The sequence below is a fragment of the Delphinapterus leucas genome, chromosome 16, assembly GCF_059928025.1.
Source record: "Delphinapterus leucas isolate spDelLeu-1000000601 "Yukka" chromosome 16, BTC_Dleu_Yukka2, whole genome shotgun sequence".
Classification (NCBI taxonomy): domain Eukaryota; kingdom Metazoa; phylum Chordata; class Mammalia; order Artiodactyla; family Monodontidae; genus Delphinapterus; species Delphinapterus leucas.
The window spans coordinates 30,153,166-30,173,662 of record NC_143144.1 but is presented as its reverse complement, the minus strand read 5'-3'; the positions used below and the strand labels follow the sequence as shown (position 1 = coordinate 30,173,662).

At 44.1% G+C, this 20,497-nt stretch overlaps 1 protein-coding gene across 5 annotated transcripts in view; it reads right to left on the bottom strand.

The window, feature by feature from the left end:
• Positions 1–20,497, bottom strand: part of LRMDA (leucine rich melanocyte differentiation associated) — a 1,113,439-nt gene that overhangs the window by 505,644 nt on the left and 587,298 nt on the right. For all 5 annotated transcript variants that reach the window (XM_089897238.1, XM_089897240.1, XM_089897239.1 and 2 more), the window contains exons 3-4: positions 13,710–13,841; positions 2,745–2,879 (exon numbers count right to left, since the gene is read on the bottom strand). In XM_089897238.1, coding sequence (XP_089753364.1) covers positions 2,745–2,879; positions 13,710–13,841 — 267 coding nt within the window. The remainder of the gene's footprint in view (positions 1–2,744; positions 2,880–13,709; positions 13,842–20,497) is intronic.

The following is a 20,497-nucleotide window of genomic DNA, read 5'->3' as shown; positions in this document are numbered from 1 at the left end:
AATCCAGCTCCTGATGGCAACCTTGACATATGTGCACTAACACACAGCCTCCCCAGCCCCAGCCCTCCACAGCTTCCAGGGGTTAACAGACCTGGAGTGGGGAAGGTGTGCTTGGAGGGTACCCAGGCCAGCCCAGGAGAACGATCATTGTTCTACAATCAAGCCCTCCCTAAAGAATCATGACCCAACGACCAACACTTGGGTAGATTCTGCAGGATAGTTCCTTGCTTGTTAACTGCATTTGTTGACATCCAAGTGGATCTAATTCTAAATAGGCAGTGGGCAGCCAAGGTGCCCAAAGGGCCCTGCATTTCTGTACAAGTACTCAGCTTCTCAGATGGAACAGTAATTTCAAGCCACCTCCTGTTAACAGTTACCAAGTCCCCATTACACAGCCAGCGCTGCTTTCAGTATTGATAAGGTTTCAAAGGGCAAGAAGACGCAGTCCTGACTTTCTGGAAGCCATTCTCTGGATGTCGACATATATGAAGTAGTCAGAGAAATATACATGATGGAATATATAAAATGGTATGAGATGGTCAAGGGGGAACTGTAACTGCTTGGGAGGACAGTATCTCAGAACACCAGAGCCGACAGGGACTTTAAGTATCCCTTAGTCCAGTAGTTCTTGACTGAGCATCAAAGTCACCTGTTGACTATTTTGTTGCATCTGGCACTAAATGAATCAAAACGCCTTGGATGATTCACAAGTATAGCCTTGGTTAAGGGTCACTGATCTAAACTGTCCTCCCCATTTTAAAGGTCCCACTGGCAAAGCTGGACTCCACATCACATCTTTTGATCTGACCCCTTACACCATGGATCTAAGTATTTTTTCCAATGCGACTAGTTACAATAACAACAAAAATAGTATTAGCTTTTCTTTTTCCTTTACAACCTTTTCTTTGAGACTGAATAGAGTAAGGTGGAGTGGGAGATTTTCCTCACTCTATTACTCTCATTCTAAAAAAAAAAATGCACCTACAGTTCATTTCACATATAACTCCATGAATAAGTGAACGAAAGAATGAATGTGTGTGAATGTGTGCATACACACATGCATGTATATGTACATATATAAAATTTATTGGGCAATTTTAAAGCATTAAAACCAGAAATCTAAAGAAAAAAGTCGAAAAACAAACGAGAATTTCCCAAACGATTACTGGTTTACTAAAAATGTTAACTGAGAGAACTTTCTTGTACCTCCTGACCCTTCCAAGATATATCTTATAATAAGTTGCTGCCAGAAGATAAAATGTTTTAAATGACCCCTTCGTAGCTGAAATCAGGCTGTTAAACTACTCAAAGTTGATAAGAGTAACGTTAAAGAAGAAAATTAAGTTCTAAGTGATTAACTTAACAGGTTGATTTAGAAATTTTAACTATTCACTCGCTGGATATTAACCATATTTCTCCTAATAGAAATCATATTCAAATCGACAGTATCACATCCCAAATAAAAATCTTCATGAGGAAAAAAGATTTAGTGCATTTCTTTTGAAGTAGGGATAGAGCTTTATTCTAAGACGGCTTAAAAATAGTCTAAGATTCCTACAAAATTCTTCCCAGCAAAGAAGTACAGCTGAATTTCTGCTGTACTCTTGCTAACATGTATATGTATATGTATGTTTTTTTTAACATACAGTGTTCAATAACCTTCACTATTTCTTACAGCTTTGCCTTTATATAAAATGTATGCCCTCAACTACATTCCTTCGTGGGTCACCACAGATTTAAAAATCTGAACCCCAATAGAACCAGTTCCTCTTGAACCATTATCCTTTCTCCCCAATCCTCCCAAACTTATTTTCCAGTAGTCTTACCTGCCTTACATTTCCTTCCTTCCTCCCTCCCTCCCTCCCACATTGATTCAGGTGGGGTGTTAATGAGAGCTCACATCATAATGGAGAGAAAAGCTACACTACACATATGAAAAGATCATTCAAAACATTTACAAAACAATAGTCAAGAACAAGAGCATACAAAATTCCAAGTGTAGAGGAAAAATGAGTTTAGTAAAATGGGTTAGATCAAAAAGACTCCCTAAAGAGAAGTGAGTTTGGATCAGGTATTTCAAAGCAGATGGTTCAGAAGTTGAGAGAAGAAAAAAAAGCATTTCTACCTGGAGCCCATCAAATCCCATTGTTGGTGGACACGGAGGCATAGCTTTATGGAACAAAGCCATATGCCTCATAGGATTTCCTCTTGGGATTGTACATAAGCTCTCTAAACCTTTGTGGGAAGTACCCTCTCTCTAAATAGTGACTCAGAAGCAGACAGGAAGATCTTACGACAAGGAGCAGGGGCCAGCAAAAAATAGCCCATGGGTCTAACCTGGCCTGCTGCATGTTTTTGTAAATAAAGTTTTATTGGAACATGGCATTGCCCATTCATTTACCAACTGTTCACTGCTACTTACGCACTATAATGGAAGAGCTGAACAGTTGCGACAGAGAACATACGACCTTCAAAGCATACAATATTTAATATCCAGCCCTTTACAAAAAAGTTTGTCAATGCCTGTCCTATACCACTCAACATCTTTTCATGTTTCTTGACTCTTGTTTACCCTCAAAGAAGGGAGACCCTGGCTATAGGGTACCCAAGGGGGAAAGTTTAATACAGCATGAAGGGGCCACTGATACTTACCAGACATCTACTGTGCACCCCAGAATATATTATCTCCCCAAAGATGTCATTTTTCCCTTCTCACACGATGCTCTAAACCCCTAGATACCCACCTGTATCTCTTGTAGTCTTCCTCATCCTTTTCCAGGCTGACTAGCTCGTTGGGACATGCCACATTTCCCAGCAGGCTGAGGTACTCCAGAGCTGGTGTCACTTCTGCCAGGTGATCAAGCAGGCACTCCAAGTCAGTGATGTGACAAAGGTTAAGGATCTTGGTCCAGAAAGACAAAAGGCTTAGCAAGGAGCACAGACCATACCTGACAGGCACAGCCTAGCAGCTGATTGAGTCCTGTCTGCTCCAAGGACAAGACGTGGGTGAGGGTTGAAATCAACTTGCTGCGGGTGTCTGGCATGGCTAGTTTTTCCCTCCTACTGTTTGGGACACAGCCCAGCTTTTCTCTGGGCAGGTGAGGTTAAGTCCAGATCACTTAAGAAAGAATGAATGAGCTTAACTGTTTCACTGTACTTTTCTTTCCTATATAGTTCTATTTTTGTTTTAAATGATGAAGGGTAGATTCCACGTAGTAAAATATTTTACAATATGCAGCTCCATAAAACTTTACTTTTTCTAGTAATGAAAGCAAGGAATTACTTCCAAAGGCCTCATCAGAAATATATTGGTTCTCCTTTAGGGAGAAATTCATCATTAAAACGTGGGAATGGCACGGACGCAAACAGGGATTAGCAGCATCCTTTACGATCTGACAGCCTCTTGTGGAGCTAAGCATTGCTCAGTGGCCTCACTGGTGGCAATGAGACATTGGATTGGGTGAAAAGGAGAACAAAGCTAGGAGGAGAAGACAAACAGGACAGTTTTAGTGAAGCCAGGGAGGTCAGAAAGCATTTCCTGAGAATCTGTTGTGAAATCAATATTCTATGAAGGACAGAATGAAAAAGAAAAGGTGGGGCATAGTGGTGAGAGTGTTCCATGATCCATCCCCTCAGTGGGACCCACTGTTCAGTCAAGATAAACACTGAGACCCCAAACCAAATAAGGCAAGAGTCATAGATGCAGGGACTCACAGGCATTGGGAAGGACTAGTCCACACATCAGCTCCCAAGCCACATACAGAGAGCTGAGCCCTAGGCAAGCTGATTCAGCAGGTTGTGAACAGAGGCATGACTACCAGGGGCCTATCAATGAGAAGAGGTAGCCAGTATCAGCAGAGAGAATGGGGTCCTTGCCAGAGAATGCATGCCAGCAGAGCACACAGGGGCTAAACACATGATGGTGGATGCAGCACACAAGAGTCAAAGACTCAGGATACCATTTCCAGGAGAAAATAAAAATGAAATAAAAGGGCTGCCCTTATTCTGTGACGATGCTCTCTAACCGTGGGATGTCATCCCAATTTTCTCATACTTCAGCTTGTCAGCTGAACTCCAAATCCAACCAATGTCTGAATCCAGTCCCTCACATATCTGCCAAAGGGTCACCACAAGAAAGCTCATTCTACCTCTAACAACCATAAGAAGAGAGTTTTTCTTTCCCCAGGGACTGAATCTTCCTCGAATTCCCACCCCACTGTCTCCATTTAGCTACTTGGGAGTCACAAAGAATAAGTCATTCTTGTCTTCCATGTGATGGCCCTTCAGATGGTTGAAGCTCACATATCTTCCTTCAACCTTACATTTTCCAAACTAAGTTCCTTCAAGCACTGTTCATACACAAGCTATGTCAACATCATATACAAGAACAAGCACCGGACCCTGGGAGGGAGCAAGACCAAGACAGTGAAAAGGCAAAGCTCACAAGCCAAAGGGGAAAACTAGTTAAAGAGGGTCCGAGCATCCTCATCCAGTGTGGGTTTCCATCTGCCAACATCACGCCCCATTTCCTAAACAAAGACAGGACAATGGACAACAAAGTTATCAAACTTTCAAATTTTCAACCAATGACATCCAGGAATGACCACAAAGGATCACTGGAATGAGGATGATGGGAAAAGGAACACATGGAAAAGATGAGAAAGGAGGTCCCACCAAGGAGGTAAGCTTGAAATACAGCAGGTTTAAGTGGTCAGGAGTCAAAACATTAATGTTATTTCATCACCCAAGATAAAACACACTTACTACTTCTTAAAGTTCAGTCACCACACTCTTTAAGAAAATCATTTAAATAAAACCAATTAAAATGACAGTGAACAATTTCAGGGAAAATTTGCCTTTTCCAGCAGGTTCTATCTTTGGATCCTTCACAGTCATTACCAATACATTAAAAAAAAAAAAAAAAAAAAAAGGAATCTTGCCAGTACTCTACAAGTGCTGCCCTTTGACCCAGGCAGAGGCACCTCAGGGGCCCCCGTGCTTTGGAGTGTCTTCCTCAAAACTTTTTCAGTCGTAGTTCAGTACCAGGACTGCCTAGGGGCCAACAGCATCATTCAGGTAGGATACCCCATGCCTTCACTTGGACCTGCATGGGCCTCAGCCCCAGTCCTGGTTTCTCCCCTTCAAGGTTCTCTCCAATCCTCTGCCCCACACAGGGGACCCACTGGATGCTCCAAGGAGCACTAGGTCTCATGCCCATCAGGTCGTCCAGAAGCCTCAAGCCAGGTGCTAGTTCTAGGGGGGCAGCCAGACAGTTGATCACTCTTGCTTGCTGGCGCAGTATTCCTTTTGTGAGACTGCAAGAGAGTAGCCTGCCAAAACGGTGCTGATGTGTTGACGTGAGGTGATTAGAAGTATTTATGTGGACAGTGGCCCTAGAGAACCCAGGGGAAGCCCTTTCTGCAATGGACGGCAAAGTCCAGGCCAAACCTATTACCCTCTTAGAGACAAATTCCTTAAAGCTTCACCTTTTCTTCATCTACTTCATGAAGGTGAGAACATGAAGAAATGGAACTCAAAACTGGCAAGATCTTCAAGTTAGGGAAACACTGGGCAACGGAGTTGGCTTGAAGTCCCAGTCATGCCTCAACATTTGGTGACTAGTGATGGGAAGCCTTGCATTCTACCATCCAGGGAAGTAGGCCCAGTATAATGTGAGTAAATCTTCGTACATAAACGTGCCACAGAGCTAACAGAGCTTGTGCGTGAGGGCTGCACGCTTACATAGGCCCTTTCCAGGGTCCCGGGAAAGGCCCTGGAAATATAGTCACATGGTCACACATTTTCATAAAACCTGCAAACGTAGGTTACTTGAACCGCAATCAGTTAAGAGCATTGTCTTTCTCTGGTAGGACTTCTGTCACACTTCTGCTTGAGGAGGATGATGCTGGAGTAGCTGGAGTAGCTGGAGTAGTAACTCTGGGGACCTAAGAGGAAATGGTGAAGGAGTGGCATTGAATTAGGATTCAGTGGGTCTGTTTCTGTGGTTTGTAGTCATTTCTGTGTCTGTTACTACAACAGCACCAGTAGGAATGGCTTGCAGTAATATTTCTACCACCCACCATGCTGACACACACATGTGGGGACCAACGTAAAAACGACGATAAAACAGTTAATGAACTTATCAATTCAGAGAATATTTAATATTAAGTTGCTGAGTATGTATACACACACGTACTCAAACACAACTAACTTGAAATGTCTTGAAATCTTTTAGCTCATAGACGAGAGAAATGTGTAAGAGTTTTCCCAAAATTTAGTAATTCTAAAACTTTTACCAATAATTCAGTGGTGAAATTACCAATAATGAATGGTGAAACTGAAAGAAACATCCCTAAATATTAAAAATAAAAATCAATTTTCAATTAGATGGAATTATCTACTCTCTATAGAAAACACTACAAAATTTAATTACATAATGAACTTATAAGGGAATTTGCAGAAAAGAAATAGAAAAAAGTTCTTATACAGATGCGTTTAGTATCAAGGAGATTGTTTTCTATATATTTTAATGTGCAGTATCCATCAATCTAAAAAATTTTTAATTTGCTTTGATGTATTTTTTATTCCAAATAAACATTCATCTTCATACCCAATTTTGCATTTGTAATTATAGTCTTTGCCTTTAAGAGGGCCTCCTCAAATTATGCAAGCTTCATACTCCACAAAATCTGGATACACCCCTTAACAGGAGGCCATGGAGAGGCAGACTCATTCAAATGTCTTGATCATGGGAATTTCTTGGGCAAAGGGTCTGCAGGCTTCAAGAAGATTCAGCCACCTTATGCCAATGAATCCAAGAAGTGCTGCATTCCTTGGAGCCTCAGAGCCTGCCTCCTTTAGGATATTTTGTGAGGCAGAAGCGAGTCCTTCTTCCTAAGCCTTCCAACTACCTGCTAAATGATCATTTGGGCTGGGCCAGGTGGTCCCCCCAAATCCACACTGTGAGAAATCACTAGTACCTACTCCGCGGGCGCTCTGGACCAGAACATCATCATTATGTTGATACCACCATTGGAGGATGACACGCGAGAAGAAGTATTAATTGGTTTCTTCGTCTCCTGGGTCAGTAAGGACAAGCACAGCCCTGTCTTGCATGATTGCGAGCTCTGAGACAGAACTTATCACATTCCTTTCTGTCAAGTCACAGAGAAAATTAACCAGAGGCAATCAGTGGAGGGAACTTGGTGTCCCTGGTTAACCAAGACTACCTCAGTGGAGCCACTTCCAGAGATTCTCCGAAGGGTGGTTTCATTTTTTCTCCTTTTTAAAATGTGAAGCTATCTGGCACAGTTTCAACTCTCTCCAGCTGCGTTCTCAGCACACACCTGGTTACCCTCATCAAGTCTTCTCCAGAGTACTTGCCGTTTAGATTTTTTTCAGTGTTGTCTACAGAAAGTTGCCACTGCAGAGCCCAGCTGTCATGGCTAGGCTTGCCAACGGAGATTTTCTGCAGAGGGCCCAAGATCAAAGCCACATCTTGCCTTGAAAGTTTGGAGCCCAAGGGAGGAGGGGAATCTCATGGTGTCACGTCCAGTTGCACAGGTCTGAAGCTGCTTTCTGGGTGAGAATGGGTACGTACATCTCTCTGTGCTCAGCTCCAGGTCAAAGGGCAGCACCTGTGACCACTGCGGGTATTTCAACCAGAGCTTATCCTGATAGAAGATTTTCAAATGCTAAACAGTCTACACAGCATATTAGATTCACACCCACACGTGTCAGAAATATTATCACGTCCAGATAACAATTAAGAAAACTATGGTCAGGACTTCCCTGGTGGTGCAGTGGTTACAAATCCGCCTGCCAACGCAGGGGACACGGGTTCGAGCCCTGGTCCGGGAAGATCCCACATGCCGCAGAGCAACTAAGCCCATGCGCCACAACTACTGAGCCTGCGCTGTAGAGCGCACGTGCCACAACTACCAAAGCCCTCATGCCTAGAGCCTGTGCTCCACCACAACAGAAGCCACTGCAGTGAGAAGCCTGCACACTGCAACGAAGAGTAGCCCCTGCTCACTGCAACTAGAGAAAGCCTGCGCGCAGCAACGAAGACCCAATGCAGCCAAAAATTAATTAATTAATTATTTATTTTAAAAAAGATACTTCTAAAAACAAAAAAGAAAACTATGGTCAAAGGTCACACAGTCTCTAAATGGCCAAGTCTATATTCAAACCTAGGCCCTATAAAATGATACTTCTCGTCATTTACTAACACAAAAAGGAGAATTTAAAACACTGAAAAATGAGGGGTCATATGCTTTTGTGGGATATCATAAGGTTCTGTCATCCAGCTGTGCTCTGTACCTCAGTTGCTTTTCAATTTGGGCTTATTCATTTAAGGCATCGAGGCTTTGGCTAACAGTTAAGTGTTCAAAGAACTTGTAAAGTTTTGGGGTGTTTAAGTGGTTTCATATATCTATATAAAATGCCATTACAATCTCTCAACAATACTTCCAAATGTGTAATACCCAGTTTACAGGTACAGACCCTTCCCCAAGACAACATGGAAGTTGCTATGGGAACTCAAGTCTGGCCTTCTAACTCCATGCACTGGTCTCCTTACCACAGCCCAGCTGTGTAACATACAGCACTATTCTTTCTTCCTGTTGGCACTATAATTCATACTGTCTTTTCATACATGTGCTTAAGCAAAGAGAAACAGAAAATAAAGAAATGAAGTGTGATTTAAAATGAAGTCAGCTTATCACCTTTCCCCTACCCACCCCCAAAAGGCAAGTGGGAGAGAATAATTTGATTGTGCAAAGGTTAACTATCTATATTTTCCTGACACTTCTGTTGTTCCCTTATTTAGGGTTGAGTATTCAGACATGATATGGCTGAGACTGTCCATACTCATGGGTGAGCAAGGAGAGTGTGAGAATATGAGTGTTGAGGAGAGGAAGTCCACTCCATGGCCAGTGACCACGGGACTAGTCCAAACAAGCCAAAGGAAGGAGAGAGAGATAAGCTATAAATATGAGATGAAGAGGTAGACTGGGACAACCAAGCTCTTAGGTCTACCAGAACAGGACCCCAAAGCTGAGGGCTGAACAGAAGTGGAACAAAGGGCTGGGAGATCAAGGAGGAAGTGTGCAGCTGGGAAGGTGAATTGAGAAGAAATGTGCCAGATGCTTGGTTTGGGTTCTGGAATCCAAACCATATTTGTTCTACATTTGGCACGTGACTTGCTTTGGCCATGGGACAGCAACATCCATGATGCAAATAGGGCTTTAAACGTACTTGTACATCAAGCTTTGCTCTTGGAGCATCCCTCCCACATGGAAAGGCCTGTGCTAGCCTGTTGGAGACATGTAGTCCAGCCAACAACCAGTACCAACCTCCAGATATATAAGCAAGGCCATCTCAGATCATCCAGCCGAGCCTCCAAATAACTGTGATTGCATGAGTGACCCAAGCAAGACTAGCAGAAGAACCATACAGCTGAGCCCTGCCCAAACAGCTGATGCACAGAATTGTAAACCAAAAATATTTGTTATTTTAAGCCACTAATTTTTGGGGTGCATTATTACACAGCAAAGCTAACTGACAAAGCCCTAGTCTAAGGCATTTCATGGAGTAACAATAGCAATATGGAACCTCATGACTGTTGTAGAGCCTGGAGTATTTCCATAAGTAGGGAGGAGACTCAGTTGGCTAAAAAGGTCAAGTCAGGAGTTTAGGATAAGAGAATGGCATGTAGTGTTACTGCTGCTTTTACCTGCCTTTCATCCTACAACTTCTTGGTCAAGTGCATGGGGAAAGTAAACCAATCTTCATGATCACACTGGTAGATCAGGGGAGAAAGACGTCATGCTGCATCATGAAAAAGCTAACTAGTTATCTTTTGTATCTACTGGCAATAAAGTACTTACAACAGTGTAGCGATATAACTGGCCAGATCTACAGCTACACATTGCCTTCCACTGCAGTCCCTTTCACACCACCATCATTGCTCCCTGAGCATTACTGCTACAGACTGGAGAAAAGGACTGAACCAAGGAAAAACAAGAAGCCTGTTAATATCTGATGATAGCAACACTGAAAACAAAACCGTTATTCAGTCCACCTTATTCCTTTAAAAATGAGAAACATTCTGCACAGCAAAGGAATCCACCAACAAAACAAAAAGGTAACCCACTGAATGGGAGCAAATAATTGTAAATAATATTTCATAAGGGGCTAATATCTAAAATATACAAAGAACCCATACAACTCAATAGCAAAAGCAAAAAGAAAACCAATCCAATTACAAACTGGACAGAAGATCTGAATAGACATTTTTCCAAAGAAGACATACAGATGGCCAACAGGTACATGAAAAGATGCTCAACATCGTTAATCATCAGAACCACCATGAGGTTTCACCTCACACCTGTTAGAATGGCTACTATCAAAAAGACAAGAAATAATGAGTGTTGGTGAGGATGTGAAGAAAAGGGAACCCTTGTGCACAGTTGGTGGGAATGTAAATTGGTGCAGCCACTACAGAAAACAGTATGACAGTTCCTCAAAAAATTAAGACTACCATATGATCCAGGATTCCACTCCTTGGTACTTATCCAAAGAAAACAAAAACAGTAACTCGAAAAGATGTATGTACCCCATGCTCACTGCAGCATTATTTACAACAGCCAAGATATGGAAACAACTGAAGTGTCTATCGACGATGAATGGATAAAGAAACTGTGATACACACACACTCAATGAAATACCATTCAGCCATAAAAAACAATGAAATCTTGCCATTTGTGACAACATGGATAGACCTCAAGAGCATGATGCTAAGTGAAATAAGTCAGACAGAGAAAGACAAACACTGTATGATCTCCCTTATATGTGGAATCTAAAACAACAATAACGACATCAAGGCCAAGCTCATAGGTAGAGAGAAAAGACTGGTGGTTGCCAGAAGAGGGAGGGGGTGACGGGAGTAGGAGAAATGGTAAACTGCTTTTTTGTTGCTATTGTTTTTAGTTTAAATAAATTGAAAAAGTTAATTAATTAATCCTAAAGTGGATCCCTGTGCATTTTCAGTATATTCTATGCCAGGTTATGAAAATGAATCCTCTAAAGTGGGAGACAGTAATGCTTAGTAAGTTCACATGAAGCATGAATATTAGTAGAATCTAACCTAATTAGACTAACCAGGTAATCTGCCAGGCATCAATACTTACTCAGTATCTCTTCAATTGTCAGTGGTAATAGAAGAAAGCAATACTATAACCTACGTATTTCAGATACACTGGTATCCAACAAATACTTTCCAATAATTGGTTATTACATAAATCAGTGGTTGATCAAAGAAATGAAAAATCACCCATTGATTCATCTGCAGACTGGGATTGCATGAAATGACATTCTCTCACGGCTGGTATGCCTTTCTTTTAATTGTTTTGCTCAGGCTGGTGTTAAAAGGAGCTTGCATTTCTCAGTATGTACCAATTAATACTACAGAGAAGCGGCCAGGAAGTGTGCTGAGTGAGAAGAGGAATTGAGTTTGGGATTAGCATTTGTACAGTATTTGCTGTACCGTCCTTGTGACTTCATCTGTGGGCTGTTAGGGAAGCCCTTCTCACTGTACCATTTTTTTATATTGCCTTCTTGACAATATCCCGGGGCAGAGGCAGCTGGTTTTATAACTATGCAGAAACCTGCTTTGCTTACGTCATCACTGTACTTTGATTCCAACATGCAAAAAAGTTTTTCACATATTCCTCTTTATGAGTTATTCTGATAGGCAGGTGAAAGCTATAACATCACACACACACAACAATGTGAAACAGGCTCTGAGAACATTACTTGACCATGGCCACACAGCTAAACATGATTAAGCTGACTCATGAACCCAAGTCCAACAACTCCAATACTCTACAGTGACGTGGGACACACGATATGAGCATTGGGGTCCACAGGAGGAACCATATCATCCAAAGTCTAGTCTAATTATCCTTTTATTCTTAATTGATTTGAGAATATCATCCAGCTGATTATCCCAGACAGCTAAGGAACCCATAAGACACACTGACTGTAATAATTTTTCAAACAACAACTAGGAAACTTGGTTGACCAAAGGATAGGAGAAGAAAAACAAAATCCATCAACATTTCATTATGATAAAGACTGATATTTACTTGTAGGCCTTCTCCTTCTTCTAAGAAAGTGCCTATTATTAATGGACACAAATACCATATTTTACTGAATAAGGAAAATATTAACTTATGACTTACCATATAAACAGTGGCTAAAAATAATTGTGCAAATCAGTCTTAAAGCTGACATAAACATATATGTTAATCTTAACATATTTATCTGGCTTTATTTCATACTCTATGGGAAAATGCCCCCATCCCATTTCTATTTCTAACTTACCATGTGAACAAGAACACGTGATTAAACCACACCAGGTCTGAAAGTGAAACGCTCCATCAATAAAACAAGGTGACTGGATTTCAAGTCTGAAGTTAACACAGTAAAATGGAAAGAACTCTAGATCTGGCCACAGCTGAGACTGAATCCGGGGCCTAGCATCTTGTTAAATGTCTGGCTGTGGGCCTATATTTCACCTCTTTCCTCATCTAGGTAAATGGACAAACCACACCCTTCTCGAAGAGTTTGGAAAGAATGAAAAACAATACACTTAAAGTTACCTAGCATAGTGTCTGATCCACAGGAGTGCTCAACAAAGAACAGCTGATGATGGGCTTCCCTGGTGGCGCAGTGGTTGAGAGTCCGCCTGCCGATGCAGGGGACACGGGTTCGTGCCCCGGTCCGGGAAGATCCCACATGCCGCGGAGCGGCTGGGCCCGTGAGCCATGACCTCTGAGCCTGCGCGTCCGGAGCCTGTGCTCCGCAACGGGAGAGGCCACAACAGTGAGAGGCCCGCGTACCGCAAAAAAACTCCCCGCCTAAGCGAGCTGGCACTGTGCAGGCATGGAGGTCCACAACTCTAACCTGGAGGAGCTGCGTGGCTTACACTGAATAAAGGTTCTGATTCCTTTCTTAGCCTCACTACAGAATCCAGAGCAACTAGTCCCTTTGAGTCTCATCCCAGGGTGCTAGATCCTCACCCACTTAAGGAGAAACCACACAATAGAATGGCTCTCCTCTGCCCTTCTCATCATCCTAGTACCATAAACACCCCAGAGGGCAGAGCTGGGCCAGGGCTTCCCACTTATCCTCCACCTGAGCCCCTTCCCCCTTCTCTTTGGCCAAAAGCATTCCCCAAGCCTGAGCCAAAGCATTCCAGGAACCTCCCTGAAGGCCAAGGTTGCTTGGAGGTACTACCCCCTGCTTCCCACCAGAGGTCGCCCTCCCACACAAGCCTAAGCAAACAGAACCCGGCTTTGCCTTCTCGGCAGCAGCGACATTATTTTCTTTCTCTATTTTTATCTATTAAAAAGATTTCTTTACAGCTATAACTTAGATCTCTACACTAAAATGGAGCAACAGGAAGATATAATGGTGCATTTCATTTATGAATGACCTGTAATAAATTACTCCGAAGTGTCCCGAGTGCCAGGAGACACAACGCTTTGTCTGCCCACGGACTGTATTTCACCTGCTTTAATTTAGCTGACACATAAAACTCATTTGACATTTCGCAGGTATTTGTTGGGGGCGGGGGGGGGGTGGCCTGCGGGAGGGGACCACTGCGAGGCCGGGAGGGGAGTGTGGGTGGCGGCAGAGCCAAGGATATTTGGTTCTTATTGAGGGTTAAGGTGTGGAGCCTGGGTAACCCTGGCAACACGAGGTCATCCCCGAGCAGATTGTTGTCCAAGATGAGTTCCTCCAGGCTCCCGAACGCGCTCAGTCCTTCCAGTGACCTGCAATGACAAAGGCAACAGGAAAAATGATCCTGCACTAAATCAGGGAGGCCATTATGAGCCGAAATAAATATTTTAACCTTCCCTTTCAGGACTGGGAATAGTTTGGGCTTGGTGCCTGTCAGCAAAGTGAATGACAAGAATTAGTAGCGGGAGCCGGGGCGGGGGCGGCGGGGGAGAAGGGGCCGCTGGCACTCACCGCATCCTTCACGCATTGCCAACATGAAGGATGAGGGTCACTTAGTGAGTAGCCAGGATCCAAAACAAAGGGCTTCAGATACGGCCTGCAGGATAAATTTGTCAATGTCTTGTGCCTTCAGGCACCCAGCCTCAGCTGACCCTAACCTCCATTCCCAAGATAAATAACTCTGTCACAGTTCACCTTCATTCCCTGGACACAAATTTAAGTTGTCATCCATCATTCCTGCCCAGAAATATCATACCCCTCTTACAATAATAAATATAACTTCAAGTATCATTTCTTAGCGGTTCTCCTCTACACAGTCCTAGGAAAAAGCAAGGAAGGCTTCCTTTCTCTGCATTCACCGCCTTTGACTTTTTCTCCCCTCTGCTTTTTTTCCTTACTAATCACTTAATTTGCTTCTGCCCAGTGTCCCTGTGGCCGCCTCAAAAGGCAACATATCTGCGGAAGCACAGAATCACTCCAGTCTGAATGGCTGTTTCTTTCTCTTTCATGATTTCTTTTTGTTTTTGTTTTTGTTTGGGGGGGGGAGGTGAGGTAAGGAAGGGGTTGCGGGAATTTCTGCCTCAAGGCTCCTGACTTGACGTTTACTGTTTTAATTTATGGAAAGTGGATTTCTCACTTCATTTCTTTGAAAAAAGTGCCGAATGCAGCAATGCAGCAATGGAGATGTCGGGGCAGTAAAGAAACAGGCATCGGAAAGAATTAAGTACCCAGCTCAGAAAGAAAAAAAGTATCCGGGGAAAACAGCCCTGTTAATAGACGTAGCTGAAAGTTAACTCTTAAGGTTAGGGGCACAGGGCTGCTGGGGGTGCAGGCAGCGAGGGGCAGCTGTGCACATGTGCCTGCCCGGTGCATGCAGATGGTAATTACAGAAAGCTGCCCAGTGGAGGGACTCACATGGCCACATGCTCCCAGCTCGTTCACCTGCCAGACCCAAGAGCTGTGCTGAGCTTGCACAGGCTGACAGCTGAGCTACGACGTTGACCAGAGGGTGGACTCACACAGGGTTGCCTGGCTGTTCTATAAAATGCAACGAATCGGGGAGATGTTGTCTAAGCTATTTATGCATTTACTGATGGCCCTTCCATCACAGACGCTCCTGCTTGCGTGTGCAATGCCGGTACATGTGATGTGACTGTTCAGTGCCTGTATGTGTGGCGTGAGTGTGAACTTGAGCACCAGACCTTTCTGAATACATCCATCTCTCCCTTGTGGGACCTGTGTCAATAGGACTCCAAAATCAAGAGGAGGTGAAAGATGCCTGGTGAAGAAGCAATTCAACCTCCAGACTCCACTGGGCCCAGAGCTCCACCAGCAGCCCCACTCCTGCCCCAAACCTCCAGGTGGTCCCAGCCACGGCCCAGCACCCAGACCACGTCTAATACCGTAACTGACACTACTTGCGCCGTAGCAGGGGGGCAATACTGCATACACTTGGGGTCAAGGGTCAACAGGGTCACCAAGTTCCACTTCCTCCTCCTCCTCTCTCTCCTTCCTCAGGTTTCAGGAAGGCAAAACAAAATTTATACACGTACAGTCAGGAAGGCCTGGGGTTTTACTTCTGTGCCATCATTTACTTGCAGCCTGAATTTGGGCATCTCAACAACCGCCTTGAGTTCCCTTCTTCTGTGCTGACCCAGCTCACAGGATCTTACAGGGAATACGTGGGAGAGGACTAACAACCTATTAGCAAATACTGGTTTCTTTCTTCTCCTTCCTCATTGATTTTTCTGGAAGCCCTGACCTTTGGTCAGGGGTGTGGGGGGTGGTTCAGGATGCAGGGGGTGGGCAGAGGAGGAGATGTGCAAAGGTGCGTAGTAAGTGTGGCTTCTGCACGGAAACTTCAAGCTTTCTTGAAGTCCCTTCCTCCTTGGGGGTTACTGAGTGCTGATCCCAAAGTGTCAGGACTATAGACCCGTTTACCTCAAGGGGAGTCGTGGCCACCTCCCCATCAGGGCACCTAATGGATGGCTAATCAGTCCTTTGTGCACGAACATCCGCTGGGCTCTGGTCAAAGGTGGCATCCAAATACACGTTGTCCCGGAGTTATGTTATCCAAATATAATACTTTTATCATGAGAGTCAGCAAAGGGTTGGCAACTGGCAAGCAGAAGAAAGCTCCCTTCCAAGAGTGCTTCAGGGGAGGCATAAGACAAAATGACACCACATGGTGAGGACAAAACCGGGAACACTAGAAGGAGTGCCCCCAGAGATGCCTCTCCCTCCAGGGTGGGCTCTGGGGCAGAGCTCAAAACAGGAGGGAGACTTCAGAGAGCACTTGGGAAGCTCAGGCTCAAATCCCCTGTCACCTGTCTGGTTCGAGATCCTTTTTGCCATGTCATATTGTTAGCTGCTCAGTTAAAAGGCAGGTTTCGGGGGGTGGGGGATTGCTAATTAATAAATCCCTGTCTTCATGTCATCGCTGGGGTGTGCACTTGGTGATTTAATCAGCTAAATTCAGAGCTGAGGGATTGGAGGGACAGGAGGCAGAGAGCGTAATGAAGGATAAAACTGGAGGGGACAGGACTTCTGGAGCTTGGCTGGCATGTGGAAGGCGATAAACAGATGCTTGGAAGGTGCTTTTAGTTTTTACTTTTAAAATAAGTTTATTTTTGTGTTACTGTTATTGTTGTTGTTGCTGCTTTCCTGGAAGGAGACGGGACTGTTATTGTTGTTGTTGCTGCTTTCCTGGAAGGAGACGGGGAAAGAAATTATGTGGGTCAATCTTTGAGCTCATACCCCTATATACAAGATGCCTGCAAAGAGATGTGTGCTATTAAATGACAAGGCAAAAAAGGGTGTAAGGGTCCACACAGATCTATGCTGTTCAAGCGACAGCTATGGTAGCTACAAGAAAAAGATGGCAGGACTGGAATTTCTCCCCTATAACCTTGTGTGCGGACAGCAAAATGCACCCCAGACCCAAGAGCCCTGGTGGAAGAGGTGAGTGTCACTCCACGGTCACCCACCACCTTGGTTGGCTCTGGCTACAAACGCCTGAGGGGTGGGCTGGGAAGGCCAGGCAGGCCTGAGTGCCACGGACAGGGTCTGGACAGGGAGGGCAAGGCACAGCCAGCTGGAGAGAGGTCTTCCCGGCCCAGCAAGGAGATGTCAAGGGCAGGCAGGGAGACCCGGTGTGCGGTCCGATCTGTGCCAGGTGGTTTGCTCTGGAAACCTAATCAGCACCTCCGAAGTGCACTGAGGCTGCCGGCCTCCGCTCCACCAGCGGGAAAGCTGCCCATTATGTCACCCACAGGTACCATCTTGGTTACCTCGCTCGCAGGGCTCCGGCTGGGCTCCCCTAGGAGCCGCTGCGGCTGCTGGGAGAGTCCCAGTGCCTTTTCCAAAGTCACATCAAAATGACAAAACATCACAATGCATTCAGCTCCAGCAGATTCAAACAGAGAGAACTTTTAAGTTTCCACTGTAATTAACCCTATCCTCGTTAAGATAATTATGATCAAGCTTCCTGTCAGAGTTAATATCCCAGCATCATTGCCTGTGGCTCCCACTCTGCCTTCATTAGCTTACAAAAACAGTGGCGCTAAACAGGCCCCTCGCCCTCCAGGCCAGTGCTGTGAGCCTCACAGAGGGAGGGACCTCAGGCAGGGCAGCAGGGCCTCCTGGAACCCCAATCCCTTCTGCTCCTGGGTGGGCGCACACTCAGTGGCCTCCATCCTTTCCCCAAAAGTCGTCAGAACAGGGAAGGAGAAGGGCCCGGACCAGAGCAGGGCTGGGAGGTTTGGGCAGAAGAGGTATTCAAATGTAGCTCCCCCTTTTTCAGCAAAAAACCAGCCAGGAAAACCGTCAGAAGACACATCCAGAATTCCCGGTTCAAGAACTTGCCCATCTCTTTCCTGGGGTACAGGCCATGGTCAGAACTAGACCTCTCTGCCCTCAGCTCCCAGCCTGTTCGGGGATGATAATTCTGCCTGACACGAGATGGGCAGGGAACGGGGAGACAGTTAACCACAGACCCTGAGAAAGAAAAGTATCCCTTTGTGGAACCAGAGTTGCCTCAAATCCAGAACCAATTAAGAAAAGAAGATTTCTACTAAGGTCTTTATCTACACCCTCTGTGATATCTACCTAAATATCCATATACATATTTTTAACTGAGACAATGGAGAGGCCGTGGAAATCCTAGAGGACCTAACCCATATATCTGATGTCTGCCACACTGGCTACTTCTGCAGACCTGCTCAGGCCAGGCACTGCCTACTCTGTAACGGTCTTTCTGCATGACTCCTGTCTGCCCAGCTCCCAACAAAAAGGGATCTCAGTGCAACCTCCAAAATACCTAGAAAGTTGTCAAAAGCACAGTAAGGGCTCAATGTCTTTCAGGCAACTGACTACTGATCAGCCAGGAGCCTGTGAGTTGCGGAGAAAAATGCTGCCGATAAGCATGGCAAGGGCAGGACAAAGAGCAGGCCTCAGGGTGACCAGCCAAGGGCTAGCAGGGCAATCTCTCCATCTGCATTCTTTCAGAGGCCAGAGTGCCTCCCTCTCTTTACCCCAAGGCCAAGTGACTGAGAATAGGCAGAAGTGACATTCGGCAAGTCTGCGCCTGTATACCAGTATTGGTTACTAAACTATTGCAGTAATTCCTTACCAATTGGTAAAAAATTGCAGCTCTCAATACCCTGGGTGCCCCACCCTGTTACCCTGGCCACTCCCCAGAGCTCCCAGACCTTTCCACAGTTCAGCAACTAAGTGGTTAATGTCCCTCTCACCCTCATCACACAGGGCCTTCAAGGACCCTGCTTCAGCCAAGATCTTTCTGACTGGTCAGTGCAACTGTTAAGTAATTTAAACATCGCACTTGAGAGCAGAAATAGCAACTTGTACACTTTACTCCTCCCCACCATGCCAAGTACAATGTCTGGCACACAGCAGGTTCTTGGTGAATGTCTACGCACAGACTTACAACAGAGGCCATGACCAAAACTACAAGGACAGGACAGATAGCACAGAGCTACACACGAGGAATAAAGGAAGAACTATGAGAATAGGAAAATTGTGGTATGACTGCTCCCATCCCAGAAAATGGCCCAGTGGCACAGATATTTTTAGAAAAGCTGTTCATCTAACCCATGAGCAGAATCCTTTCTTTCTGCCATAAAACATTTTTATATCCTATTTAAATAAATATATATAACTATAGATAGTACATAATATATAGTATATTACTACAGATAGTATAAACTATAGTATGTCACTGTACATAGTGTTATATGTACAGTTGGCACTATGTATTTTCTACATATTTTTCTCAGGTCACATAACCAGGGGTATATGTACAAATAATAATATAAATCAACTCTCTATATGGTAAGTATATCAATAGAGGATGAATGTGTCTTTAAAAATTAGGAGAATGTGGAAAAGGCTCTAGGTGATGTAAGACAGTGTACAGTGAGGCCGTGTGACAGTATATCACATGGAATTTGTCAAAGTCACTTTCAAAGCCCTATTGGGCCCACTGTCAGGATGGATGATCCCTGATCTTCTGAGAATAAAATTCAAAAACGGTATAAGAGATCTGAACCCAAGACCAGTCAAAAATCTAAGGTAGTTAGGTGTTTGTTAACTCTATGTGGGATCAAGTCCAAAGCCATCATGCACCATACTTAATAACAGTACAACAAAAAAAGAAACTGTTAAATATGATCCCTCAAGAATTATGGAGAATGAGCAAGGAGCTAGGAGCCCAGAAATGAGTGCCTGCATTTCCAGTTATTTGAAAAGGAAGGTAAAATTCTATAAACTTTAGATTGATAAGTTCATAAACTTACCTACATGGAATTCTAGTCAGACTGTAGCTCTGAAGAGCCATTATTTTCTTGTCCTATATTATAGGACAATATGAATCATGTATGTGATCATGTAACCCTTTTCACTTTTGCTGCCAGGAAGCTCAGAACTAAATTATGACCCAACGGTAAAAAGGCAGTACCCCATGGTCTCTATATCTGCTTTCTAACTTCACTGTCAAGGCTTATAAATATTTTATAGACTATCTATATATTGTTATTTGTTTTACTAATTCAATACAATTTAATATAGCATAGCTTCTCAAACAGGCAGTTTCTGTGCATTAAGGACAAGTTCTGTGAGGCCAGCTATTAATGCGGATGGCTGACTAGGAATAAAGATGTATACTGTATCCCCATTTCAGAATGTCTCTGAAAAGAATACTACTAATTCTAATGATATCCTTGTGGCAGAAAAGCAAAAAGTGGACTAGAAAATGACCACTTTAGCTAGAGTCATAACCGGTTTGAAAATATACCTGAAGAACACTAATTAATGGCTCAGCTTGCTCTGGGGGAAGGTTCTGGGGACTTTGGTCCTGATGTTTTGCCAATGACTTGGTTAAGGACAGGTTTATCACATTTATGGAGGCCAGCACCTAGAAAGATATTTAAAAGGATGCAGTAGGAACCAAAAT